Here is a 16,364-nt window from a genome sequence, read left to right as displayed (position 1 = left end):
AGTGTTTCCTAGCTTCAGTGCAGTGGGAGGTGCTCTTATTCTCCATGGACTTTACAGTGTCCCAGAACTTTTTGGAGTTTGTGCTACAGGATGCAAATTTCTGTTTGAAAAAACTAGCCTTTGCTTTCCTACCTGCCTGTGTATATTGGTTCCCGACTTCCCTGAAATGTTGCATATCGCGGGGTGATTCGATGCTAATGCAATACACCACAGGATGTTTTTGTGCTGGTCAAGGGCAGTCAAGTGTGGAGTGAACCAAGGGCTACATCTGTTCTTAGTTCTACATTTTTTGAATGGGGCATGCTTATTTAAGATGGTGAGAAACACTTAAAAAAATAACCAGGTATCCTCTACTGATGGGATGAGGTCAATATTCTTCCAGGTTACCTAGGCCAGGTCGATTAGAAAGGCTTGCTCGCTGAAGTGTTTTAGGGAGCGTTTGAAAGTGATGAGGGGTGGTTGTTTGACCGCGGGCCCATTAGACTCAGGCAATGGGGCAGTGATTGCTGAGATCCTGGTTGAAGACAGCAGAGGTGCATTTAGAGGGCAGGTTGGTCAGGATGATATCTATGAGGGTGCCCATGTTTACAGATTTGGGTTGCACCTGGTAGGTTCCATGACAATTTGTGAGATTGAGGGCATCAAGCTTAGATTGTAGGACGGCCGGGGTGTTAAGCATATCCCAGTTTAGGTCACCTAACAGTACGAACTCTGAAGATAAAATGGGAGGCAATGAATTCACATATGGTGTCCAGAGCACAGCGGGAGCCTGAGGGGTGTCTATAACAAGCGGCAACAGTGAAAGACGTATTTCTGGAAAGGTGGATTTTTAGAAGTAGAAGCTCGAACTGTTTGGGCACAGACCTGGATAGCACGACAGAACTCTGCAGGCCGTGTCTGCAGTAGATTGAAACTCCACCCCCTTTGGCAGTTCTATCTTGGCGGAAAATGTTGTAGTTGGGATGGACATTTCAGAATTTTTGGTGGCCAAACTGAAGCATGCAGACTAGAGGTCGACCGATTAATCAGAATGGCCGATTAAGTTTTCATAACAATCGGTCGTCGGTATTTTTGGCCACCGATTTGCCAATTATTATTTTTTTTTTACACCTTTATTTAACTAGGCAAGTCAGATTAAGAACACAATCTTATTTTCAATGACGGCCTAGGAACGGGGGTTAACTGCCTTGTTCAGGGGGGATTCGTTTTTGCAACCTTCCGGTTACTAGTCCAACGCTCTAACCACCTGCCTTACATTGCACTCCACGAGGAGCCTGCATGGCTGACTACCTGTTACACGAGGGCAGCAAGAAGCCAAGGCAAGTTGCTAGCTAGCATTAAACTTATCTTATAAAAAACGATCAATCTTAACATAATCACTAGTTAAACTAGTAATATCAACCATATGTAGTTATCTAACGTGTCCTGCGTTGCATATAAACGATGCGGTGCCTGTTCATTTCTCATCGAATCACAGCCTACTTCGACAAACAGGTGTTGATTTAACAAGCGCATTTGTGAAAAAAAGCACTGTCGTTGCACCAATGTACCTAACCATAAACATCAATGCCTTTCTTTAAAATCAATACACAAGTATATTTTTAAACCTGCATATTGAGTTAATATTGCCTGCTAACATGAAATTCTGTCACATCTCTAGCGTTCATTGCACGCAGAGTCAGGGTATATGAAACAGTTTTGGCCTCCTGGCTCGTTGCGAACTAATTTGCCAGAATTCTACGTAGTTATGACATAACATTGAAGGTTGTGCAATGTAACAGGAATATTTAGACTTAGGGATGCCACCCATTAGATAAAATACGGAACGGTTCCGTATTTCACTGAAAGAAAAAAAGTGATTTGAGATGATAGCTTCCGGAGTCGACCATATTAATGACCTAAGGCTCGTATTTCTGTGTGTTTATTATAATTAAGTCTATGATTTGATAGAGCAGTCTGACTGAGCGGCGGTAGGCACCAGCAAGCTCATAAGCATTCATTCAAACAGCACTTTACTGCGTTTTGCCAGCAGCTCTTCATTACGCTGTTTATGACTTCAAGCCTATCAACTCCCAAGATTAGGCTGGTGTAACCGATGTGAAATGGCTAGCTAGTTAGTGGGTGTGCGCTAATAGCGTTTCAAACGTCACTCGCTCTGAGACTTGGAGTAGTTGTTCCCCTTGCTCTGCATGGGTAACGCTGCTTCGAGGGTGGCTGTTGTCGATGTGTTCCTGGTACGAGCCCAGGTAGGAGCGAGGAGAGGGACGGAAGCTATACTGTTACACTGGCAATACTAAAGTGTCTATAAGAATATCCAATAGTCAAAGGTATATGAAATACATATCGTATAGAGAGAAATAGTCCTATAATTACTATAACCCAAAACATCTTACCTGGGAATATTGAAGACTCATGTTAAAACGAACCACCAGCTTTCATATGTTCCCATGTTCTGAGCAAGGCACTTAATTGTTAGCTTTCTTACATGGCACATACTGCACTTTTACTTTCTTCTCCAACACTTTGTTTTTGCGTTACTTAAACCAAATTGAACATGTTGCATTATTTATTTGAGGCGAAATTGATTTTATTGATCTATTATATTAAGTTAAGTGTTCATTCAGTATTGTTGTAATTGTCATTATTACAAATAAATAAAATCAGTATTGGCGTTGAAAAATCATAATCGGTCAACCTCTAATGCAGACGCCTTAAGTCTAAGAGCTTCCACCAACATTTACACATTCTTTTCAAAATTCTTCACGCTCTGTCAAATTGGTTGATCATTGCTAGACAACTATTCAGGTCTTGCCATAGATTTTCAAATAGATAAGTCATAACTAACTCGGTCACTCAGGAACATTCACTGTCCTCTTACATTTACATTTTAGTCATTTAGCAGACGCTCTTATCCAGAGCGACTTACAGTAGTGAATGCATACATTTCATACAATTTTTCTCCGTACTGGTCCCCCGTGGGAATTGACTCCACAACCCTGGCGTTGCAAACACCATGCTCTACCAACTGAGCTACATGGGTACGCAACTCTAGTGTAGATTTGGCCTTGTGTTTTAGGCTCTGTTGAAAAGTGAATTCAGTGAATTTGCCAGTGCTTTGCACTACTATGTTTATTTTTTATCCTGAAACTACCTAGCCCTTAACAATGACAAGCATACCAATAACATGATGCAGCCACCACTATGCTTGAAAATACTGAGTGGTACCCAGTAATGTCTTGTATCTGTCGCAAACATAACACTTTATTCAGGACAAAAAGCAAATTACTTTACCACATTTTTTGCAGTATTACTTTAGTGACTTGTTGCAAACAGGAAGCATGTTTTGGAATTTTATATTCTCTACTGGCTTCCTTCATTTCACTGTCAATTAGGTGAGTATTGTTGAGTAACTCTGAAGTTGGTCCATCCTCAGTGGTTTTCTTCCTCTCTGGCAACTGAGTTAGGAAGGACGCCTGTTTCTTTGTAGTCACTGGTTGCATTGATACACCATCCAAAGTGCAATTAATAACTTCACCATACGCAAAGGGATATACAAGGTCTGCTTTTTTTACCCATCTACCAATAGGTAGCCTTCTTTCCAAGCCATTGGAAAACCTCCCTGGTCTTTGTGGTTAAATCTGTGTTGATAATTCACTTCTTGACTCAGGGACCTTACAGATAATTGTATGTGTGGGGTACGGAGAGGAGGTAGTCGTTCAAAAATCATGTTAAAACACTATTGCACACAGTGTCCATGTGATAAGCAAATCTTAACTCCTGAATTTTTTAGGCCTGGCATAAAAGGGGTTGAATACTTATTGATAAAAAAAACATCAGGTTTATAATGAATTAGTAACATTTTCAAAAAAACTATTCCACTTTGACATTATGGGGTATTGTGTGTGTAGGGCAGGCAATCTAAATGTAAAAACAAAATGTGAAAAGTCAAGGGGTTTGAATACTTTCTGAAGGCACTGCATGTTAGGTCCTAGGCCCATAACTGCTATGATTTGATGGTAACAGACTATAACAGGAACTTGTTACAGCCTTTGTAGATCAAATACAGCAAGAGTGAACATGTTCTGAAGCCCAAAACTTTGAACATAAGTTGGCCACAATAAACTCAAATTAAAGGGCTCATTTGTTTGACAGTTGTTCGTTTGTTTGATGCACTAGTATGCAAAATCCTTATCATTATTTACAAGCCTAAATTCACACAGCATACATTTAAATACATACACCGAGTGTACAAAATAGGAACACCTGCTCTTTCCATGAGACTGAGCAGGTGAATGCTATGATCCCTTATTGATGTAACCTGTAAAATCACTTTCAGAGGAAAAGACAGGTTAAAGACTTTTTTTAAGCCTCGAGACAATTGAGACATTGTATGTGATCATTCTGAGGGTGAAGGGGCAAGGCAAATAATTAAGTGCCTTTGAAAAGTAGTAGGTGCCTGGTGCACTGGTGTAAGTGTGTGAACTGCAACGCTGCTGGGATTCATGCTCAAGTATCCCATGTTTGTCAAGAATGCGCCCCCACTAGGGATGGGCATGAGTAATCGAGAAGGTCGTCAAAAATCTATCTTTAACCAGAGATCACATTTTGTTCAAATACTGTAAAACCATTTGTTCGTAATTGATGTCCTGAAGAAAACGTTAACGTGCTTTGACTCCACTGTTCCAGTTGGGACACAACAAAAAAGAAACCAAGCATCAGTTCTGCTCCCAAAATTTCCTTTCCCCTTCATGTCTCACTCAATTGCGTTCTGACCACTCCCTCCACACACGTGTGCTGAGTACACATACGCTTTTATAGGCATTTACTTCTGTATCTATCTGATGGGATACACGAGCAAAATTCCTTGTCAAATGACGACAGTTAACATTCAAAATGGACTGGTGAACTGAAGGAAATGAACAGATTCAAATTAGTGGATTCGGCCATTTCAGTTAGAGCGGAACCGCCGAGTGCTGAAGCGAGTAAAAATAGTCTGTCCTCAGTTGCAACACTCAAGCAACGTCAGCATAAGAACTGCTCGTTGGGAGCTTCATGAAATGGGTTTCCATGGCCGAACAGCCGCACACAAGCTTATGATCACCATACGCAATACCAAGCGTCAGCTGGGGTGGTGTAAAGCTTGCTGCCTTACACTCTGGAGCAGTGGAAACACGTTCTCTGGAATGATTTTATTTAACTGACTTGCCACGTTAAATAAAAGGTTAAGAACAAATTCTTATTTACAATGACGGCCTACCCCAGCCAAACCCGGATGACACTGGCCGCCCTACGGGACTTCCAATCATGGCCGGATGTGAAACTGTATTGACGCCTCTTGCACTGAGATGCAGTGCCTTAGACCGCTGCGCCACTCGGGAGCCCCCCCGAGATGATGAATCACGCTTCACAATCTGGCAGTCCGATGGACAAATCTGGGTTTGGTGGATGCTAGGAGAACGCTACCTGCCCGACTGCATAGTGCCAACTAAAGTTTGGAGGATGAATAATGGTCTGGGGATGTTTTCATGGTTCGGGCTAGGCCCTTAGTTCCAGTGCTACATCATACAATTACATTCTAGACGATTCTGTGCTTCCAACTTTGTGGCAACGGTTTGGGGAAGGCCCTTTCCCCCATGCACAAAGCAAGGTCCATACTGAAATGGTTTGTCGAACGGAGTGAAAGAACTTGACTGGCCTGCACAGAGCCCTGACTTCAACCCCATCGAACCCCTTTGGGATGAATTGGAACACCGACTGAGACAGGCCTAATCGCCCAACATCAGTGTATGATGTTCAACAAGCAGGTGTCTACATACTTTTGGTCGTATTTTATCTCCACTTTCTACCATCAAAAGGACCAACAGCGTGACTCCACGTTTACTTCAATATGATAGTTATTATATCAATATTTGCACATAAAGTCGTTTTCACTGCCATTTCTAGCAATTTAACCAACAAAGACTCCACCATGTTGAAGAAATTGTCTGCATTTGTAAAATTGTAGCGAAACGTCCCGTTTCCTGGTATGACTTTACTCATGTAAAAAACGGTGGATGGAACGTGGTTGCAGTGATGCATATTTAGCAATTTGTTGCTAGATTTAGCAACTTTTCAGACTACCCTGGCAACTTTCTTTTCAAACAGCATCTAGCATCAAATTTAGCTACTTTTAAAAATGTATTTGGAACTTTTAAAAAGTGATTAAAATGCTAAAATGAATGCATTTTCCCTCTAAATTACACAAAAACGATTTTGTCTGTCACAACACATGCCTGGCTGCAAAAGTGCATTGTGAGTGACGTCAGCAGAAGGCGCTCAGCTCGTGAACAGGCACCAGCAATTTCAGAAAATTGCAAATCATTGTTGGCTGACTGCAGCAGCAGTACGGGTTCAACGAGCCAAACCCAATGAATATAGTTGGTCACGAATGTTTGATCTTGAACAGAACTTACAACATCAATCAACATGTCTCAATCAAAATTGTACAGCCAGAAGAACAGAAAAGAGTGGGAGTCTGTACCTGAACAAATGTCAAATCCTATTTTTCGCTGAGATGTCCAGTCAATTTGAGTAACGTTATTGTGTATTCTACGTAATGACGCAGTTTTACGTTATCACGCAGTTAAGTTATCACGCAATGACATCACAACGTCATTTAGCAGCTTTTAGCAACAAATCAACCTGCCTCTAGCAACTTACCCTGAAAATTAGTTGGCAACACTGCGTGGTTGTAGGAACCTAGTGTCAAAATAAAAATGTGGTTGAAGCGTTTCCATTACCCATTTAGGTAAATTGCGCATTAATACATTGAAGACAGGCCTGCATGCCCTCCCACCTATGTCTTAGGTAGCCCTCAAAAGCCTTCATGGATAAAATGTAAGAATTTACTAACATTTGACATATTCTAATTCCCATGTGCCAACATGCCGCCACGGTCTGTGCCATTATGAAACTTGCACTCATGTAGACATTAAATAATTGGATGGTGAAACTTGCTTCCAACCAATCACACAACCAAAGTAATTCCGCAATTGTTAAATATCAGGACAAGGATTCTGCAAATAATCATTTTTATAGTTGAAAAATACATTTAGCAGGCAGACATTTCGAAATAGTTCTACATGTGGGTGGAGTGGCGCTTCATAGTTATGTTTTGACATCACCATCCCCGTGTACCTTAAATTATTAGTTAAATAAAGGTTCAATAAAATAAACCGTTTCCATTGTCGTCGCAAAGACAAATTCGACAAGGAAAATCGACCCGTCTAACGGATATACAATTGTTGTCGATCTTAAGAAAATGTCTCATCTGCGGTTTCCATTACACAAGGCGCAAATATTTTTTTTTGCGACGTTGCTTTTGTCGAATTAACCTGGTCAATGGAAACCTGCCTGCTGTTGGCACCGTCGGAACGCGAGTAGTGGCTTGATTGAAGCCACTTTTTCAGTAAAGGTACTTACATTTTTACAAACCTTGTTCGCATTGACTGTATGACATGTTTAAAACTTCTTAGCCTATACATTCATGTAATCTACTCACTCCATCTTTGCTTGAAGTTTTTTAATCCATGTCTTTTTCGAGTCCTCGTCACCTCTCCACTCATAGCTCTCACAGGTATCAAGGTTGAGCGTCTTATCTCCCTGGACTGCTTGTCGTTTCTCAAATTATTATTTATCAACCCCATTCATCCTGGTAGCACAAGGAGACTAGTCGCACAAGTAACGCATGCTGTTGCTCAATGTTCACGGGTTGGTTTCTCTGGAAATTGGAGATGAACGCACCAAACTGTACAGTGCGCGGAGCCAATGGTTCGATCAATTGTCAGTTTCTCACGTGGATGTGCTTCATCTGATACAATTACGCTACCAATGCATAACTATTCATTTGATAACTAGAATTACAGCTAATTTCATCTGGTGAGTCAAGATGACAATAAAATATAATTGCCATAGGATAGGCGAGATTGTGATGTTCTCCAGGATTTCATTATGTAAGCTGTTTGTCTTGCACATGCTTTTTATAAAGCTTTTACAGATGCTTTCTGTGACACTAAAGCTCCTCCCAATGAGGTAATCAACTACTAATCATCAAGCACATGACCTGAAATGCAAATTATTCAGGACTCAAGTAATTATGCTGAAGGTTTTTGAAGGAAATTGTAAGCAGACAAACATATTTCATCCCTAATAAATCGGTCTTTAAAACTTTTCTTGGATATCCGTTTTTGTTTTCAGTGCAGTTATGTAGGACAGCTCATAACTATTAATTAGCCTTTACAGTACTGACAAAATAAACGCGACATAAAGATCCCAGAAATATTCCATATGCACAAAAACTGTATTTCAGATTCGGTGCACAAATTTGTTAACATCCCTGTTGGTGAGCATTTCCACTTTGCCAATATTATCCATCCACCTGACAGGTGTGGCATGTCAAGAAGCTGATTTAAACAACATGAGCATTACACAAGGCCACTCAAATGTGCAGTTTGTCACACAATACAATGCCATGTCTCAAGTTGAGGAGCATGCAATTGGCATGCTGACTGCAGGAATGTCCACCAGAGCTGTTGGCAGAGAATTTAATGTTCCTTTCTCTGCCCTTGGAGACCAACGTCGTTTTAGAGAATTTGGCAGTACATCCAACCAGCCTCACAACTGCAGACCAAGCGTTGTATTGGAGAGCGGTTTGCTATTGTCAATGTTGTGAACAGAGTGGCCCATGGTGACGGTGGGGTTATAAACTCAGCAAAAAAAACGGGCTTTTCCGTTGCGATGACGCCGAAGACCCATCTTCTTGCCCTGGCCCGCTAGCTTTCTAAGCGCCGTGTCTCCCACTCACCTAGCATAGTACTGACTACTGAACGGCTCCCTGACTCACCTATTGCTGTTCTTTGGACCCTATGATCACTCGGCTACACAGCTAATGGCCCCTGGACTGTTTCAATAACACTGTACCTCATTTTGTTTATCTGTCGGCCCCAGCCTCAAACTCAGGTCCTGTGTGTACCTAACTGACCCGCTCTGCCCATTCATCGCCATTTACCCGTTGACGTCTTAGCTCTCCTGATCAACAACACCTGTGACTGCTTTATGCCTCTCTCTGATGTCAATATGCCTCACTCTAATGTCAATATGCCTTGTCTACTGCTGTCTCGGCTAGTCCTTATTGTTTTATTTCCCTGTAGAGTCCTCAGTCCTGCCCACCTTGCCTTAGATAGCTCTTTTGTCCCACCCCCCACACATGCGGAGACCTCACCTTGCTTAACTGGTCCCACCAGAGACGACCACCAGCCATATCCTTATCCTACTCCTCTGTTCCTCTGGTGATGTAGAGGTTAATCCAGGCCCTGTAGACCCCAGTACCACACCTATTCCCCAGGCGCTATCATTTGTTGACTTCTGTAACCGTAAAAGCATTGGTTTCATGCATGTTAACATCAGAAGCCTCCTCCCTAGGTTTGTTGTATTCACTGCTTTAACACACTCCACCAACCCTGATGTCCTAGCCGTGTCTGAATCCTGGCTTAGGAAGGCCACAAAATTCTGAAATTTCCATCCCCAACTACAACATTTTCTGCCAAGGTGGCAACCCCGCCCTCTTTGTTCTACTTCTAAAAATCCACCTTTCCAGAAATAAGTCTCTCACTGTTGCCGCTTGCTATAGACCCCCCTCAGCCCCCAGTTGTGCCCTGGACTCCATACACAAATTGATGCCCCCCATTTATCTTCAGAGTTCGTACTGTTAGGTTACCTAAACTGGGATATGCTTAACACCCCAGCCGTCCTACAATCTAAGCTAGATGCCCTCAATCTCACACAAATTATCAAGGAAACTGCCAGGTACAACTCCAAATCCATAAACACGGGCACCCTCATAGATTTTATCCTGACCAACCTACCCTCTAAATACACCTCTGCTGTCTTCAACCAGGATTTCAGCGGTCACTGCCTCATTGCCTGCGTCCATAATGGGTCCGCTGTGAAACAACTACCCCTCATCACTGTCAAACGCTCCCTAAAACACTTCAGCGAGCAGGCCTTTCTAATCGACCTGGCCCAGGTATCCTGGAAGGATATTGACCTCATCCCGTCAGTAGAGGATGCCTGGTTACTCTTTAAAAGTGATTTCCTCACCATCTTAAATAAGCATGCCCCATTCAAAAAATGTAGAACGTAGAACATATATAGCCCTTGGTTCACTCCACACTTGACTGCCCTTGACCAGCACAAAACATCCTGTGGCGTTTTGCATTAGCATCGAATAGCTCCCATGATATGCAACTTTTCAGGGAAGTTAGGAACCAATATACACAGGCAGTTAGGAAAGCAAAGACTAGCTTTTTCAAACAGAAATGTGCATCCTGTAGCACAAACTCCAAAAAGTTCTGGGACACTGTAAAGTCCATGGAGAGTAAGTGCACCTCCTCCCAGCTGCCCATTGCCTGAAGCTAGGAAACACCGTCACCACCGATAAATCCACGATAATCGAGAATGTCAATAAGCATTTTTCTATGGCTGGCCTTGCTTTCCACCTGGCTACCCCTTCCCTGGCCAACAGCTCTGCACCCCCCACAGCAACTTGCGCAAGCCCCCCCACTTCTCCTTCACTAAAATACAGATAGCTGATGTTCTGAAAGAGCTGCAAAATCTGGACCCCTACAAATCAGCTGGGCTAGACAATCTGGACCCTCTCTTTCTAAAATTATCCTCCGCAATTGTTGCAACCCCTATTACTAGCCTGTTCAACCTCTTTCGTATCGTCTGACATCCATGAAGATTGGAAAGCTGCCACAGTCATCCCCCTCTTCAAAGGGGCAGACACTCTAGACCCAAACTGTTATAGACCTATATCCATCTTGCTCTGCCTTTCTGACCATTGAAGCATGGTGGTGGCAGCATCATCCTGTGGGGATGTTTTTCAGCGGCAGGGACTGGGAGACTAGTCAGGATCAAGGAAAAAGACGAACAGAGCAAAGTACAGAGAGATCCTTGATGAAAACCAGCTCCAGAGTGCTCAGGACCTCAGACTGGGATGAAGGTTCACCTTCCAACAGGACAACGACCTTTAGCACAGAACCAAGAAAAGGCAGGAGTGGCTTCCGGACAAGTCTCTGAATGTCCTGGAGTGGTCCAGCCAGAACCCGACTTGAACCTGATCTAACATCTCTGGAGATGATTTTGTAAATGACGTCGCTGAAGTCAAGGATCGGTAGTATAGTCAATTTTACGAGGGTATGTTTAGCAGCATGGGTGAAGGAGGCTTTGTTGTGAAATAAAAAGCCGATTCTAGATGTAATTTTGGATTGGAGATGCTTAATGTGAGTCTGGAAGGAGAGTTTACAGTCTAGCCAGACACCTAGGTATTTATAGTTGTCCACATATTCTAAGTCAGAACCGTCCAGAGTAGTGATGCTAGTCGGGCAGGTGCGGGCAGCGATCGGTTGAAAAGCATGCATTTAGTTTTACTAGCATTTAAGAGCAGTTGGAAGCCACGGAAGGAGTGTTGTGTGGCATTGAAGCTCGTCTGGAGGTTTATCCAAAGAAGGGCCAGAAGTATACAGAATGGTGTGGTCTGTGTAGAAGTAGATCAGAGCAGCAGCTAGAGCGACATCATTGATATACAGAAAAAAAGAGTCGGCCTGAGAATTGAACCCTGTGGCACCCCCATAGAGACTGCCAGAGGTCCGGACAACAGGCCATCTGATTAGACACACTGAACTCTGTCTGAGAAGTAGTTGGTGAACCAGGCGAGGCAGTCATTTGAGAAACTAAGGTTGTTGAGTCTGCCGATAAGAATGCGGTGATTGACAGAGTCGAAAGCCTTGGCCAGTTCGATGAATACGGCTGCACAGTACTGTCTTTTATCGATGGCGGTTATGATATTGTTTAGGACCTTGAGCATGGCTGAGGTTCATCCATGACCAGCTCGGAAACCAGATTGTAAACCAGACCATTTCCGGAGACCTTCTCCCTTACCTCACCTCGCTCATCAACTCATCCTTGACCGCTGGCTACGTCCCTTCCGTCTTCAAGAGAGCGAGAGTTGCACCCCTTCTCAAAAAACTTACACTCGATCCCTCCAATGTCAACAACTACAGACCAGTATCCCTTCTTTCTTTCCTCTCCAAAACTCTTGAGCGTGCCGTCCTTGGCCAGCTCTCTTGCTATCTCTCTCAGAATGACGTTCTTGATCCAAATCAGTCAGGTTTCAAGACTGGTCATTCAACTCAGACTGCTCTTCTCTGTGTCACGGAGGCTCTCCGCACTGCTAAAGCTAACTCTCTCTCCTCTGCTCTCATCCTTCTAGACCTATCTGCTGCCTTTGATACTGTGAACCATCAGATCCTCCTCTCCACCCTCTCCGAGTTGGGCATCTCCGGCGCGGCTCACTCTTGGATTGCGTCCTACCTGACAGGTCGCTCCTACCAGGTGGCATGGCGAGAATCCGTCTCCGCACCACGTGCTCTCACCACTGGTGTCCCCCAGGGCTCAGTTCTAGGCCCTTTCCTATTCTCGCTATACACCAAGTCACTTGGCTCTGTCATATCCTCACATGGTCTCTCCTATCATTGCTACGCAGACGACACACAATTAATCTTCTCCTTTCCCCCTTCTGATAACCAGGTGGCGAATCGCATCTCTGCATGTCTGGCAGACATATCAGTGTGGATAACGGATCACCACCTCAAGCTGAACCTCGGCAAGACGGAGCTGCTCTTCCTCCCGGGGAAGGACTGCCCGTTCCATGATCTCGCCATCACGGTTGACAACTCCATTGTGTCCTCCTCCCAGAGTGCTAAGAGCCTTGGCGTGACCCTGGACAACACCCTGTCGTTCTCCGCTAACATCAAGGAGGTGACCCGATCCTGTAGGTTCATGCTCTACAACATTCGCAGGGTATGACCCTGCCTCACACAGGAAGCGGCGCAGGTCCTAATCCAGGCACTTGTCATCTCCCGTCTGGATTACTGCAACTTGCTGTTGGCGGGGCTCCCTGCCTGTGCCATCAAACCCCTACAACTCATCCAGAACGCCGCAGCCCGTCTGGTGTTCAACCTTCCCAAGTTTTCTCACGTCACCCCGCTCCTCCGCACACTCCACTGGCTTCCAGTTGAAGCTCGCATCTGCTACAAGACCATGGTGCTTTCCTACGGAGCTGTGAGGGGAACGGCACCTCCGTACCTTCAGGCTCTGATCACCCAAACAAGGGCACTGCGTTCATCCACCTCTGGCCTGCTCGCCTCCCTACCTCTGCGGAAGCACGTTCCTGCTCAGCCCAGTCAAAACTGTTCGCTGCTCTGGCACCCCAATGGTGGAACAAGCTCCCTCACGATGCCAGGACAGCGGAGTCAATCACCACCTTCCGGAGACACCTGAAACCCCACCTCTTTAAGGAATACCTGGGATAGGATTAAGTAATCCTTCTAACCTCCCCCCCCCACCCTCCCCCCCCCAAAAAATATATAGATTTACTATTGTAAAGTGGTTGTTCCACTGGATATCATAAGGTGAATGCACCAATTTGTAAGTCGCTCTGGATAAGAGCGTCTGCTAAATGACATAAATGTAAATGTTTTCCTAACGTTCTCCTCAGTTATCAGCCTCAAACATCCACGCAGTATTTTTTTTCCTCAGGAATAGTGTTCAATTCACAGTTTCAGAGTCCCGCATTAAGAGCTACGATGCTAATGTTCTCTAGGTGTCACTGAGTAGACTGATACCCTGTGTCATTGATCCACAATCCATAGGTAAGGCTGTACAGTGAAATAAGTATGCCCCCAATGCAATTCTAAAGTATAATACATCCAGTGTGATTTCAACAGATTTTTGTCAAATTAACAAATCATTGTCCTTTGTTGATTTTATGTAACAACATTCCAACCTCGTTTAGCGTGATCTATTAAATTATGACAATTTTACTATTTGCATCACTGTCAATTACATACTATCCACTACTGTGGATAATCCTTATTGTGGCTAGCTTCACATAGATGGGTCCGACCACCATTAATCAAATAAGATATGTCTTATAAATTACAGTTATTTTATATGATGACACCTAGTTATATAGTTAGCTAGCTAACTGAAACAGATTATGTCATTTTGCTATGTTTTTGGAGAAGAACATTGTTTGCATCCATGAGCTAGCTATCTTTTTTATGACCAGCACTGTAGGTGCGCGAGACAACTTTACCAGCATCCTAGCATACGTATCGATGAATCATTGTGACATATGAGTGATAGTGTAATCAATGTGTAATAACTACGTAAAAAATGTTTCAGTGCATAAAATTATTGTGCAGTCATATTTAGGTCCTGATTGGTCAAGCTTATTTGGGTCTTTGCGTGTCAAAAAATACACACATCAAATAACACTATTTGACACGTGTATTTTGACACACAAAGACCCAAACAGCGTTCCATAGAAATCCTGGTTGAGAATAAAACGACTGAACAAATGAACAACAAAACAGCACAAAGTAATTGAAAGAAATAAGTTTTGATTGTTTTGCTGGTAATGGGGACATGCGTAAATGCCAACAAAATAACTTTTTGGTTAGTGTGGTGTGTGTAACCTTTATTTAACTAGGCAAGTCAGATTTAAAAACCAATTCTTATTTACAATGACGGCCTACCCTGTCAAACTCGGACGACGCAGGGCCAATTGTGTGCCGCCCTATGGGACTCCCGATCATGGCCGGATGTGAAACAGCATGGATTCGAACCAGGGACTGTAGTGACGCCTCTTGCACCGAGATGCAGTGCCTTAGACCGCTGCGTCCGTGTGTGTGTTAACAAATTAACTGTACTAAAATGCTTAAGTCCGCCAAAATTTGAAATACCGGGTATCGGGATCGTTTTTTTTGGAATGGAAAATATCGGGTATCGGCCCAAAAATGTCATTGTTGCATCACTAGAGGCAACTGTGTTCTTGGGGGCCTTCAACGCTGCAGACATTGTTTGGTACCCTTTCCCAGAGCGGTGCCTCGACACAATCCTGTCTTGGAGCTCTATGGACAATTTCTTCGACATCATGGCTTGGTATTTGCTCCGACATGCACTGCCAACTGTGGGACCTTATATAGACAGGTGTGTGCCTTTCCAAATCATGTCCAATCAATGGAATTTACCACAGGTGGACTCCAATCAAGTTGTAGAAACATCTCAAGGAGGATAAATGGAAACAGGATACAGCTGAGCTCAATTTCGAGTCTCAGAGCGAAGGGTCTGAATACTATTGACTACTGTCGTACCCCTTTTTTTTTTGCACACATTTTATAAACCTGTTTTCTCTTTGTCATTATGGGGTATTGTGTGTAGATGAGAAACAAAACAAATCTTTTATCAATTTTAGAATAAGGCTGGTACAATGTGGAAAGTCAAGGGGTCTGAATACTTTCTGACTGCACTGTAAAGTGATGCATCGCTGCATCCATGAGGTTGAGCGATGAATAGTTTGGTTTGTTTACCCTTTAACCGGTGAGAGAGAGAGATCGTAGATGTTTAGATGAGAGCCACTCACTCTTTCTTGAGGCCTCACGCACCGAAGAGTAGGACTGCACCCCCCCCCCCCCCCCCCCCCCCGCCTAAATCCAGCCTCCTCACCATCTGTTTGCCTTTGCTTGAGATAAAGCATCAAGATTACACCTTACTTCTGTGATGTATTGTATGTGAACTGAAGGAAGGTTTAATTAAAATGTTAAAAAAATGGACAGCAATAATGACCATATGTATCAATTTGGCTAGGTGAATAACAATTTTGGTGTCTATGGCACTAGGTCAAGACCGATGGATTTCTTCTGAGTCAATTCCAAATAAATGACCTCATTCATTTGTTAATCCCAAATAATAAGGGATGACGGGGATGCTCACGCTGGGATCGAAAAGAGGAAAAGCTCCAGTTTTTCTGCTTCTCCCGCCATCCCAGCTCTATTTGTCTGGAAGAGATGTGGATAAGTAGTTTTGAGATTTTTTTTTTTAAAGAAATACAATTAATTGGAAGCAGTGACGTGTCCACCTCTGACCTTCAACTACTTTTTAAGATTATTTACTGATCACTTCTGTTAAGATATTTTCATTACCTGTGAGCGTAGGGTCCATCTTGTTCAGTAGTGTGGTTTGAATCTCATAACCCAGTGGTGAGACTCATATTTCAGACTCCCTCACAATGTATTGTCTCTCCTTCAAGCTATCAGTTGTTGTTTGCTCTAATGTAGACTTTGAAACTCTATATTTAAACTGTGGGCACACCCTTTTGGTTTGCCTAACAATATGATGTGCTTGGAGTCATGCGTCATAAGAAACAGAAATCCAAAGCAGACATCTGTGTAGTTTACAGGATATGATACCAAGCAGAGTTT

General features: G+C 43.4%; 1 protein-coding gene across 2 annotated transcripts in view; it reads right to left on the bottom strand.

Moving 5' to 3' along the window:
* LOC115168956 (DENN domain-containing protein 2D) overlaps positions 1-16,161 on the bottom strand; it is a 44,673-nt gene extending 28,512 nt beyond the window's left edge. The window contains exon 1 of one of the 2 annotated variants that reach the window (XM_029724520.1): positions 16,086-16,161. In XM_029724520.1, the coding sequence (XP_029580380.1) occupies positions 16,086-16,104 (19 nt within the window). In that variant the 5' untranslated portion in view covers positions 16,105-16,161. Of the gene's footprint in view, positions 1-7,540; positions 7,999-16,085 lie in introns of those variants that run through there. The other variant, XM_029724519.1, reaches the window with a different exon arrangement.
* Positions 16,162-16,364: the final 203 nt, after the last annotated feature.

This window comes from Salmo trutta, chromosome 30, assembly GCF_901001165.1.
Source record: "Salmo trutta chromosome 30, fSalTru1.1, whole genome shotgun sequence".
In the NCBI taxonomy this organism is placed as follows: Eukaryota; Metazoa; Chordata; class Actinopteri; order Salmoniformes; family Salmonidae; genus Salmo; species Salmo trutta.
Note: the sequence above shows the minus strand (reverse complement) of the source record. Positions and strands in the feature narration are given on the sequence as shown.